This window comes from Protobothrops mucrosquamatus, unplaced genomic scaffold, assembly GCF_001527695.2.
Source record: "Protobothrops mucrosquamatus isolate PMUCROS unplaced genomic scaffold, P.Mucros_1.0 scaffold707, whole genome shotgun sequence".
NCBI classification, from domain to species: domain Eukaryota; kingdom Metazoa; phylum Chordata; class Lepidosauria; order Squamata; family Viperidae; genus Protobothrops; species Protobothrops mucrosquamatus.
In genome coordinates, this window is record NW_015386988.1 from 71,755 (window position 1) to 84,757 (window position 13,003).

Consider the following 13,003-nt stretch of genomic DNA (forward strand, 5'->3'; position numbering starts at 1 on the left):
TGCTAATTACCTGCCTCTGTTAACTTGTAAGTATTTACTTAGGGTTATGCAAACACAGAAGAACCTCTAGGTAACTGTATTCTCACCCTGAGTGAAACAACTACTGAAAATGAAGGGATTCTCCCAAGAACTACTAGGCTAAGAGCTTCTCTTCGTCTTCTCTTCTCGAAAAAGCCACTGTGAGTAAATTACTGCATGTCCTTTTAGCCAATTTGCAAAAAGATAGAAAATGGCATGCAGCCCAAGTCACAACCCTCCACTTAGATAAATCATTTTAGAATGAAGTAGCACATCCTTTAGAATGAAGTAGCACATCCTGGAAACTATGCCAATCCTTGGAAGGTTGTAAAATGTCTGAAAGACACTAATTTGAAAAAGCAGAGGAGTGTAGAAATTGATTATGACTGACTGGGCTGAAAAAGTAGTGACAAGATTGTTTTACTACTGGGAAAGTAGAGTACAGAAATTATGATACTGTTTGAGGTGACAAGCAAATCAACCTGTAAAACATTGGCATTGAAATCTCATCTACTGCAATTTTACATCAACACTGAGTTGATACTGGACTATTTGATTCTGTGTACTTTTTTTGAAAACCTAAATTATTAACTGGCAGCCAGTGCTGTCTGATGTCATACACATATTTGAAACAATTTAATTCAGCCAACCTGGCTTTTAACAGGAACAATTTGGCTGTGGTCATAAGACATGTACATATATTTCTTCAGTAAAAATTTGGAAATCTTAGGAAATACTTTGCTTCCCCAGAGTTCGTTCTGTGGCACTCAAACAGTTAATGTTTCACCTTATGGAAGAAGAAGAGTCCCATCTGAAACGTCCCCTGTTGCACGGCAGCATTCTCTCAAGTGTTTCTAACATCCTTATTGTGGAAAACCCTATTGAACTCAAGCTGGATGACACAAGAGAATCTGTTTTTAAGGTGAACGTAGAAAACTTTGCACAAGGAGAGAGATCTCCTAAGTCAGTGGTGGCGAACCTATGGCACGCGTGCCAGAGGTGGCACTCAGAGCCCTCTCTGTGGGCACGCGTGCCATCGCCCCAGCCCTGCCTCCCCCATGGCCCCCTCCTCACCAGCAGTCCCCCCGGAGAGAGTTGCCCCTGGGCGCGGCCTGCGCAGCAGTGCAGTCAAGGACATGGCAGCCGGGTAGCGGGGACAAGACTCCACCCTCATGCTCCGTCATGTGCAGATGATGCTGCAGGGCGCGGGTAGAGGGTGTGGCTACCATGGCGCTGCTGGGATGCCTGGGTGATCTGCGGCGGGCCGTGGAGCCAGTGGGTGCCCCTGCGGGCAGGCAGAGCGCGGGGTGGGCAGGGCAGGGGCAGGGTGGTTTTTGGGCACTCCGTCTCTAAAAGGTTCGCCATCACTGTCCTAAGCAATGAAATAGTAATAATAGCACTTAGACCTATATACTTATGCTTATACTTATATACCGCTTCATAGTGCTTTACAACTGTCTCTAAGCAGTTTACAGAATCAGCATATTGCCCCCAACAATCTGGGTCCTCATTTTACTGACCTTGGAAGGATAGAAAGCTGAGTCAACTTTAAGAAATGTAGTGCAGATGATACTGTTGAAATATAAATGGCACTGAAAAAAGGAATTTATGATCATTTTTCACACTACTATTCCACCGTCCCCATGGTCATACAATCAACATTCAGAAGCTTGGCAATTAATTCGTATTTATGATGGTTGCAGTGCCCCAGAGTCATGTGATCACCTTTTGCGACCTGAGACGCAAAGTCAATGGCGAAGCCAAATTCACTTAACAACTGTGCCGTTAACTTAACAACTGCAATGATTCACTTAATAACTGTGGCAAGAATGGGCTTAAAATGGGACAAAACTCACTTAACAAATGTCTCACTTAGCAACAGAAAATTTGGGCTCAATGGTGGTCGTAAATCGAGGACTACCTGTATAAAACAATTAGGATAACCTATTTTCTCATATAATCTATTAGAGATTATACAGTCACACAACAGGAAATCCTAGCAACTCCCTAATTCTCTATAAGCACTGAAAATGAATTTGGGAAGATTATAAAGCAGCACTAGCGAATCAGTTTATGAGATATCAGCCTCAAAAATGGATATTTGGGCTTCACCTATAGAGACGACAATATTCTTGTGAGTATTCAGTTCTGATCTGTTGTGAGAGAAAATTGAAGCCCCATAAGAGATGATATGGGAAAATATGTGAACAGATAAATAAGAGGATATATTTGTTTTATCTTTAGGCTGAGACAGTTGAAAAATTGTACAGTATCTTTATATCAGACACTATTGATTTGACTTTGAGGAAGTCAGCAGCGGAGCAATTAGTGATAATCATGCAAGGTAAAGTTCTTCAAAATACAATTTACCATTAAGATACAAAGTTGTTCCAACATGGGGAAAGTCATGGCATGATGGGTAATATAGGTGATTATTTTTCTCCTGTAATAAAATCCGAATCACCTTTCCTTAGCCACTTTTTATGTATTGTGTATGTTCTTGCTGCTTATATGCCAATAGTGTGACCTCCTAATTCACTTTCCTTAAAACGAAACCCAAAGACACTGTATAAATGGAGTAATATGAGAAAGGGATGGGCTTGCTAGCTAGAAAGATGAATACTGTGTTTCCCTGAAAATAAGACCGGGTCTTATATTAATTTTTGCTCCAAGAGACACATTAGGGTTTATTTTCTATGTAGGGCTTGTGTTTGGGGAAATACGGTACTAAATGCGTCTGGCTGACGATCTTAATTGGGGCTTATTTTGGGGGTGTGGCTTATATTATGAGCATCCTGAAAAATCATGTTAGGGCTTATTTTCCGGTTGGGTCTTATTTTGGGGAAAACACAGTAGAAGCACTTTACTCTGGAACATTTTGTGGCAGGTTTCATGCACATTTTTAGTTCCTCTTTCAATTCTCCAGGAGCTGGTTCAAAATACTTCTCTTCAAGTACATCAGCATATCCAGAAGGCAGCCAGAGTTAGCAAAAATACTAAAAAGCTAGGAGGAAAAAAAAACCCTATATCAGTAATTCCCACTATCCCTTTCCTACCTCAAAATGGACCAACGATTTGTAATTGAAGAGTACATTCAATGCATTATTGTTGGCAGGGCAGGAGAGTAGGGTGGTAATCAGAAAGCTAAAGTTAAGATGGAAATATTTGGAAGATTGACAGGGAACTGAAGTTGACAACAAATCAGGACTTGTGATTCACTATTTAAATCTAGATTGCAGGAAGGAGATACATTTACTTATCCATACATAATTTATCTAGTATCTAGTATCCATTTAAAGATAAGGCAATTCTGAATCCAGTGTTATAAGTTGTTGTAAAAGTGTGTATATGGAAAGTTAATGTTTTATTTTTTTCTTCCAGATTCTAAATTGCATCCAATTATCAAAAGTATGGATGCAGTGGACAGAATTCTTGCATACTTTACTAAGTGTGTTGCTCAGAATGGCAAGGTAAATCTACTTCAACTTTTCTCTCAGAAGAACCATCCCAGAGCTCCTAATATTATATGTTCAGTCAAATAATTTTAAATAGGAATTAAATATTTTCTATTTGGAATATGATATTGTCTCAAGATGGTGATTAAACATGTGGACTACTTCAATGTCTAATTCTTAGACTCTATATCACTTCTCAGCTTGTAAAAAAAAGGTAAAAAAAATCCTCATACAGAAACGTGCCGTTTAAATAAGCATGTTTATACAGAGGAAGAAAGGAGCTAATATGGAACCCCAGACTCATGTTCTTCCTCTTCTCTCTCCTCTTTCTATTTGATTAGGAAGCAGAATAGTTTGTTATAATTTAGTTGATCCCGAAGCTTAATTTAGCTGATCCCCAAGCTTAAAAAGTAGCAGTCATAAAGGCTTGCATCACAAATGGCTAAATAAGGCCATTCCAGATTGTTGCCTTATTTAGGAATTGATTGTGGTGCATTTTTTCCTTAAATAAGGAATGGCCTTATTTTTTAAAAAAATGCTAGCATTTCACTTCTTTTTTTAAAAAAACCCCACATATATGAGGTCCATTTTCCTCATAGAAAGCTTTATCAAAAAACCCAAAAAACTCTCAGCAGTTTAGCTTCCAGACAGGGAAGTGAAGAATGATGGGAATTAGGAAAATAGTAATTTTTATCTTGTCTACACTGGTACGCTGTAATATCATTACTAGCCATGTGCGAAGATAGGTGGGCCATGACAGTGGGTTGAGAGAAAGTGGGGAGCCATGAAAGAAATGGTGGTTAAATCCTATTGAAATTCAGATGGTGCAGGGAGTAGATAAATTTATACGGAGGTTCCTTCAAGCTGACTCTCAACTCAATGGTATTGCTGAAGAACTGCAGGAATAGCCGAATGAGTTATCCCATCAGTTATTAAATATTGAAGAATGTGTTTAATTTTTTCTTCATGATTTAAATAATGCCAAAACCGACCAAGCCCAGCTTCAGAAATTTTGGAACAATTATTAATTGTATATCTAAGGATGGTTTGTTCAATTTCATGATTACAAAACAATTTTCCCAGCAGAAACTAATTTTGTAAATAAATTTATAAGGGTTTTATTTAAAACATTAATAGAACCCTTCATTTAGTTTAATTCTATTTATCTGTGAGTGAGTTGGGATAAAATATTAAAAGTTCCTGCAAATTTTCATCTATATTAGATTCCGTGCTTGCTTCAAAAATGTGCCACAGATTATTTCTATTGCCTTTATGTCTTTGGAATTAAATACTGAAATATGAGCTTTTGTATGAGAGATAGATTCTCTGGATTTGTGAATAATGGGCTAAGGTAATGTACTGAAAGACATTACTCTAAATTTCCAAGGAGTGTTGATTTCAGAGAAGTTTCAGAAGTTACTCAGTAGATCGCTACTACAGATTTTAGTTAACAAATCATTATTTTTTTTTTGATAGATCGTGGACTGTATGATGTTGCCATGTCTTGCACTTTTACGGAAACTTCTTTCTGTTGATCCAGTCAAACGTCTGTCATTGGCTTACCAGCCTTCTGTCTTGCTTGTGTTATTTAGAGGTATCATCATAAAACTAAAATAAAAATGGGTAGAAAGCATTTGTTTTTATACCTTCGAATTAAGCAATTAAATATCGAGTGATATTTTTACAAGCATTTTGTTTCCAAAAGCTGGATATATTTACATTTTCTAGCCTGCAGTTTTAGAAACAAAATTAATATTTCCTATATGTCTTGTTGGTAGATCATAGGAGCAAATATTTAACTTTGTTGTTCTTCAGAAATTTGGTATTTAGAGTCTTGAAAGCCTTTATGCTATTTAGAAAAACCATGTAAATGTCTTTGTTCTGTTTTCAGTTGCCTTGATATTCCAAGATTATGGTGCTATTACCAGTGAAACAGCAGTATTACTTTGCCTGCTACTTTTTGATGAAGCAGCACGGAAAGAGATATGGTAGGGTAATCTATAGTGATTGGTTCTGTGTTACCTCATTACTCCTCCAAGCAAACTATCCTTTTTAGTGCCAGCTGCAATATATGTAAATTATAGGCAACATTTGTGCTTGTATATCACGTGCATTTTCTCCCTCTCTCTATTTTTTGTCTATCAAACAGCAGAATATAAAACGGTGGCTGATTGTCTTCTTGCCTTTCACTATAGCACTATTTTAAATTATATAGATGCAAACATAAGAGTAGCATGGTGACCTGCTGACATCTTTGAAGAATTAAAGGCCTATCATTGCTAGAAATATCTTTTGCCAAAATCATAATCTTTACTGATTAGCCCTTGGGCCATATCAAAGTGCAAAGTTCCAGCAACAAATTATTACTAAAATTTGATAAAAGCAATTTAAAATGGAATTTAATAAAATACAATATAAAATGGAATTAGAATAAAATACGACTTAAAATGAAATTTGAATAAAATACAGTCTAAAATGAAATTAAAATAGAGTACAATAATTTAAGATATAGATAAAATATGATAAAATTATATTTTGGAGTCACCCCAATCAGTCCCACATATGCAGATCTCAACCAAAATAGATGCACTGGCTACAAGGTGACTAATTAAGATGTGCTAAGGTAATAAATGCAGAACAGAAAGATATGACAGATGTTTCCATCCCATGTTAATTGCTGATGGATTAATAAAACATTTCTATTAAAAACTCTTAAGCACAAAGGTATTGTTAAGGGTAATATCTATATTTTTAGTAATGGTGTTATTGCAAAATACTTTTGGATAACATTGAAATAATAACTCTTCAAATGAAGAGTTGATCCAGATATTCAAACTTATTTTTTCTTTCCAGTCCTAAGAATAATATTTTAATCTTTTAGTTAAAATAAATTTTAGTTTTCTTTATAAACTGAAAATTGGCCACTATTTTAGATAATGATGCTGGTGTGATTGCTTCAAATGTCTTTGGCAGAAATTACTTTATCTTCTATTTCATGGTGGTTTATTTGTTTTAGCATTTTGTTCTTTCAGTTCTACGCTGCCTTGAGTTGTTTTCGAGAAGGCACTTATACATTTTATATAAATATTTTAAAAGTTATTTAAAAACATTATACACACACACACACATACATATACATATACATATACATATATATATATACACAGGGCTTTTTTTTCTCATAGAACGCCCAGAACGGAGTTCCGGCACCGCGGGTGTGAGTTCCGGCACCTTTTTTTTCTTTTTTTTAGAAAAAAAGCACTGTATGTATAATTTACTTAAAGATTTTGTCAAATGAGCATATTCTAGCTTATTGCTTACAAACACTTCTGCTTTGTGCTGTTATATGGAAAGGGGTTTTGCAAATGAAGTAGTAGGAGGGTACCCTGTTTCAATGAGTGGCAATCAATCTGGTCTTTCATGACGAGACAGCCATATTGTGATTCTTTATGTTTTTCTTCTATCCTGGTTCTTGCTTCCCCACTTTATATTGTTGATATAAATCAGAATTTCCTAGGCTAGAAAATATCCTTATTTTAGTGTTTATCAGCTGCCTCTCAAGATCAGCAAATATTAGTTGCATAGCAATTAAACGAGGAAGGGAGAAACTCCAAGAGTGTTAGTTTGGGGGCCCATATCTTTAAAAAAGCCTTGATACTTTGTCTTGCAGCTGGCAAATCCTCTTTGTGTATTAGACTTCATTCTCGTCTGGAATAAGAAATTGTGTCACAGAATCTTCTGCCAAATTAAGCCAATTCCTGAATAAGGAGAAAGCTAAGGGCTCGGATTTGCTACTGAGCCCTAGTGTGAAACCTGACAGACATAAAGCTAAAATGCATATTTCCTGCACTTGAGCATTGCCCTGTGTAAACATGATGGTCTACACAGCTGCATAAGCTAAAAGTATATGACATTTAAGGCATATACTGATTAACACCTAAAGTCTTCTTTGGTTTTGTTTGAATTTATTTGTTCATTTATGCAGGGCTGATACTGTTTCCTGTGATCCTTCTAGCATTTCCCACTTCACCTTGCCTGTTGCCGTTGTAAGGAGGTAAGAGTTATTATTCATATTAAAAGTTACCCATACAGAAATATTGTCTTTTGCACTGTGAAGGAAATATTTTAAATCAAAAATATCTAGAAAGCCATCCATAGATGTTTGAAGGACCTTAACACAAAACACAACACTTATTTTTTTGTTATTTTTTTAAAAAAAGAACCCTAAATGGATTAAATTATCTTTGTTCCACAAGTAGACTTTTTGTATCAGTGGTAGCATCTTATCTTCTTCTTTTTGTCACAAATTGTGACAGCAAAAGCTTCATTTGTGCTCCTAGTTAAAGTATGAAAACCGTTTGGTGCAGTCCATGGTGACTTTCCCATTACATATTATTTATTTATTTGTTTCTTTGCTTGTTTGTTTTTCGCATTTGTGATCGGCCCATCTTCCTCAAAGAGGGACTCTGGACAGTGTACAATAAAACATTAAAATATAAAAACAATATATAAAAATTAAAAATTTAGAAGGAGGCAGGGATGATTAAACACTGTTATAATTAGTTAAAAGGCAAAGGGAGGGTTCTCAGGGCACTAACTAGCCCTGGGCCTGCGTGTTCCTCTAGGCTCCCCCTGTGAGGCCACAGAGCCATGTTTTGACTCCTTTTTGGAAGGCTAGAAGAATGGGGGCCTGCCTAGCTTCTGGGGGGGGGGATATTCCACAGGGTGGAGGCAACAGTAGAGAAACTCTCTTCTTAGATTCATTTGTGTTGCCCTCTTCCATCCACAACTCAGTTGGGAATACTTGAACCTTATGCATTTTTGCGGTTTACACAGATTTCTTCTTCTTTTTGTTATTCTGTCATTATATTTCCCACTCAAAAATGGGGACACCAACTCACAGAATTCTAAGCAATGGCTGTGGTTGCTTGAACAGTCCAAAGTGACATAGTTCATATATTAACCATAAGCCATGATTTGCAAAGCAAAGGTCTGAATTCATTCATGCTGATGAAAATCAAACAAGCTGCAGTTGTGGCTTAAATGTGATGTACATAGTACTTTGCAATTTATTGCAATGAATGATAGGCTGGCATTAATGGAATTGGAATTATGTGTGAACCCCAATCACTATATTTTGTTAAAACGTGATTAAAACGAACTATGCCTTAGTTCAGTGTGTATGCTCAAACCAATACACAGAGCTAAAACATGAAAATGCTCCTGTTGAGTGTTGCCGTTTGTTCAAAGTATAACTTAAGACAGTGCATAAGACAGTGATTTTTAAATTGGATTCTAGTTTATGATCAATTAATTTTACAGAATTGATTGATGTAAAGTCAATGTGGGGACTGTCGGTAACTTGAATAGGAACTCTTTGTATATTCCATGTAAGAGTAGAATATAAAGAAATATTTGAGAAGTGTTAAACCATGACTATAATCAAATAGTGAGCAATACAAATTTTGTTCTCCAAAAACAGCACTATTTCAATTTGTCCCTTTTTATTCCTAAAGGTATCATCTACCTATTAAAGTCTCTGCACATCATGCTGTCAGTCCTAACTCGGTGGTGTTACCATTTTCTTGTGAATTCTGGGCCTCAAAATATGTGTCAGATATGCTAAAAATGGCTTGGAACTTGTCTTGGTTCCATGGAGCAGATAATTTAGTTGCACTCACCAATTATGAGACAGTAGCAGAACAGTAAGCTATTCATTTTATTGTTCCAATTTTTTGTTGTTTCTTCTAATTTGTGTTTAACAAAGATTTAGTTTTGGGTCTTCACTTGGAAATTTTTATGCTTTTGTTTTAATGAATGGCACCTACCATAAAACACTGAAATTCCATTTGGGAAAAGGTTTGGGAATCTAACTCGATTAGACTTCAAATTCTATCATCTCCAGCTAGTATGATTAATGATCAGGGATAGGAATCCAAGAATGTTTTAAAGTCAGAGATTCCTAACAAAATTTCCAGTGATCCATACTCCAAATCGTTAAGCAATTAGACAGGCAGTTCATTTTTCCCATATCCTTAGTTTTTCCTTAAACTTTTCATAGCTTCCAATCTCGATTTGACATATTTTTGGGGGAGTCTGTGTGTATCATGTAAACTTATGAAAAATACTGTAGTGAAAGATTTCTTCATGAACTGCCCTGTAGAATAAAAAGACAAATGCTATTTGATGGTTCTAAAACCAAAAAGATAAAACTTTAAATTAATGTGATGAAAGAAGAAAAACCAAAATATAAATTGCAATGCTATATAAGTTGGTTACTTTAAAATAAATCCTTTAATTATCATTTTAATGTTCTTTTTTTAAAAAATTCCAGATTTTCCAGCACTTTAAAGCTCTCCTCAGAAGATATTATTATCCTTAAGTTAACGTGTGCAACCTTCGGTCTGCAGGATTGTCTTAATGCCATCACTCAAGCAGCATCCCACGGGGAAGTTAGGGCTGCTGTCACAAAAATGAATTTTTATATTTTGAATGATAGGCTGGCATTAATGTGCAGCAGTAGTCCTTGTGGAGCCACTTTCAAGTCCTTGGCTTGGCAAACAGCATTAAGCAGGTTGGTGTGTAAGTACAAGATACCTAAATGACTACAAAGCCTTCTGTCACTATAGATTTAGCTTTGAAATTTTAAAAGATAGCCAGTTTCTTTAGAATATTCCCAAGCATTTTCCGGAGCAACAAATGCCTTTGAAAATGGTAAATTTGGTTGTATTTAGCAACCAAAAAGGAAGAAATGTTCACATCCACAGGCTGGCTAAGGACAAAACACTGGCCCTTTTGCCCTTCCTACTGTAAACAGTGCATTCACCTGCCTGACAGAATATTGTGAGGAATGTCTGGATTAGTGACTCATTTGATTTTAGCAATTTTCTAGCTGTATAATTTGTGTGTGTGTGTGCATGCATGTGTGTATGTATGCATGTATTTATGGTTCATGGAGGCTAAATGCATAAAAGAATAGGGAAAAAGATAAAGGCAATACATTTCTTCTCTGACCATTCCTTCTGCTATGTTTTTTTTTGAATATGGTGTTTCATGGTTGAACCTTTTGATGTATTATTATTATTTTTTTTATTATTATTAAAAAAGACCTTTTGCATTCAATTGCTTCGCATTTCAGACATTTATATTCAGCATCAGCACATTGCTGTTTTCAGTCTCTCTAAGTTTAACCATATTTCAGCAAACTACATTCATCATGTAATACTAGCGAGAGGATATACCTACATAATGACATGTACAATGTTATGGTTTGTACATAACAGGTTTCTTCAAGTGCTTCCAGCGTCTTCAGAGGATGAAAAACTTTTGGCTGATGTCATATGTTTTTTAAACAAGTTTATGAAGGAACAGAAGAATATTTCAGAGTTTGAACACCTAAAATGGATCCTGGACATGGTCCTGAAGCATGTAAGGGTCTAACGTAACATTTGATTTCAACAGATTATGTATTTTCATTTGTACCTTGGTATTCAGCTGCTTTGAAACTCATCAAATTTGGTACTCAATGTATTTTGACACAGAAATTTTGTCCCGGTACTCATTGTTTGGTACTCAGTGCACAAGCTTGACTTGTCAGTGTTGGCTGCCTTGTGATTCACTACATTATTCCTTGGGAAAAATTGGTACTCATCATTTTAGGTACTGCTCAGACCTCCCATAACAATTAACACAGGTACAAGGTACCCCTGTACATACTGCTCTGTGGCATTATGCTTGACTCAAAAGGTTCCTTATACCTCTATTCTGCACCATATGGGCATAGTAAGTATAAGAAGGGGTATATATTTTTTCTTTACTTTTTTATTTTTATTTTTGAATGGAGCATTCTGTATGGGTAATCTAAATTAGGAGATGACAACTTCTTCCCATAGTATGGTCTAAATTCCTGACCCTGCCTACTGGAATGAATTGGAGGAGCAGTCCCTTCTAGGCGGATCCTGATCTTCTGCCGAAAAAGAGCCTTTGTCCTATTAGTCATTCATTCATTTATTAGATTTTTATCCCACCATTATTAAAAGTTATCTTGCATAAAGGTAAGATGCACAAGAACTTCCACAACAGGAAGCTCATGCATTAGAAACAGTCATGATTTTCTGAATAAAAGTCAATTTTAGATCAGGAAAAATGTATGCTTGCCATAGAATGACTATTATAACAGAAAGTACATTTAAATATATCCACCAAAAGAAAACTCTCCTCAAAAACTCACTGAATCTGAAAGGTTGTAGCCAGGGAGTCAGTGTCAGTTAGTAAACCATTTGATAAATTTGTCTTGTCTCTGCCAGGAAACTCTTACCATCTGCTTGCTTGAATTTTTATATTATTGAAATTAGTTTACTGAATAACTGGTGATCTCTATTCAGTTTACTGAATAACTGGTGATCTCTGTATAAATTGTTAAGAAAATTTACGTAGCTTCTTTCTAGTATGGAAAAAGCATATCAACCGATAGTTTCAACCTGAGTTTTGTGCTCTGTTGGAGAAAAGGTAATGAAACAAGTGTTCTGTACTGATGTTATGCTTTGATCTCCTTTTCAGAATCCAAAATCTCTATTAGATCTTGTAGTACAGCCAGAATCTCCGGCCCAAGATGAAGCTGATGAGCTAAAGACAGCTGTAAGACAACAATTGCAGAAAGAATTGATTGCATTCTTTAATACACTTCTACTCAGCTTCATGTCTGTTACTGACAGGTATGGCATATAATGAGATACCCAACAATATAAATCATTAGTTTATGCTTTCTTGGCAAGATTTCTGAAGTTGTTTGCCTTTGTCTACTTCCTGTGTCTAAGTGGGAATGATTGACCCAAGGTCACTCAGATAGTTTCCTACCTAAAGTGGGACTAGAAATCCCAGGTTAAGTCTGGTGCCTTAACCACAAGAACAAACTGACTCTCTAATACACTATCTTACCATCTTCTCTGTTTTTTACAGAAAAGATTTGGAACTTACTGGCTATTTCCGAACAGAACTAGCTTTGAAGCTTCTGCAGTATTTGCGAGTAACAGATGCCCCTCATTTCTATGGATTACCTTCCTTGGAAAGGACATTAAATAGTATGGTTCATGTCACAGCACTCCCAGGCTGGAGTTCATACTCTGTCACAATGGAGCCATTCATGATTTGCAAGAAATACTTAGCTGGGCTTCTTGAGGTAAATGAACAATGTGTGATTGGGAAATAAAAAGAATGGATTGACCCTGCTTTAAACCGAGCGCTTAACACTCCAGCCAAAATTTCACCAGAGAGAAGGGGAACAAGTTTCACAGTGTCCAGTACAATTGGAAGCTTTTCTAGGGAGCTCATCTGTTGAAAATATTTTAGTATACTATTTTACCAGGTTCTGGTCAATGAATAGTGTCATTAATAATTGTATGTTTACACCTTTCATTATTGTGGGCTACAAACATGTGCCTATTGCTAATTTTGAAAAACATACTTATCACATAATAGTTAAAAGTTATCTTTACCCTTCTGAACATGAATGAGAAAATAGCATATATTGG

At 36.0% G+C, this 13,003-nt stretch overlaps 1 protein-coding gene across 1 annotated transcript in view; it reads left to right on the top strand.

The window, feature by feature from the left end:
- The window catches only part of RTTN (rotatin), a 93,598-nt gene that overhangs the window by 26,954 nt on the left and 53,641 nt on the right, over positions 1 to 13,003 (top strand). Inside the window, exons 17-28 of the mRNA XM_029284545.1 lie at positions 43 to 179; positions 769 to 940; positions 2,263 to 2,362; positions 3,400 to 3,488; positions 4,950 to 5,067; positions 5,365 to 5,461; positions 7,459 to 7,527; positions 8,990 to 9,178; positions 9,808 to 10,047; positions 10,757 to 10,901; positions 12,033 to 12,187; positions 12,432 to 12,651. Coding sequence (XP_029140378.1) covers positions 43 to 179; positions 769 to 940; positions 2,263 to 2,362; positions 3,400 to 3,488; positions 4,950 to 5,067; positions 5,365 to 5,461; positions 7,459 to 7,527; positions 8,990 to 9,178; positions 9,808 to 10,047; positions 10,757 to 10,901; positions 12,033 to 12,187; positions 12,432 to 12,651 — 1,731 coding nt within the window. The remainder of the gene's footprint in view (positions 1 to 42; positions 180 to 768; positions 941 to 2,262; positions 2,363 to 3,399; positions 3,489 to 4,949; positions 5,068 to 5,364; positions 5,462 to 7,458; positions 7,528 to 8,989; positions 9,179 to 9,807; positions 10,048 to 10,756; positions 10,902 to 12,032; positions 12,188 to 12,431; positions 12,652 to 13,003) is intronic.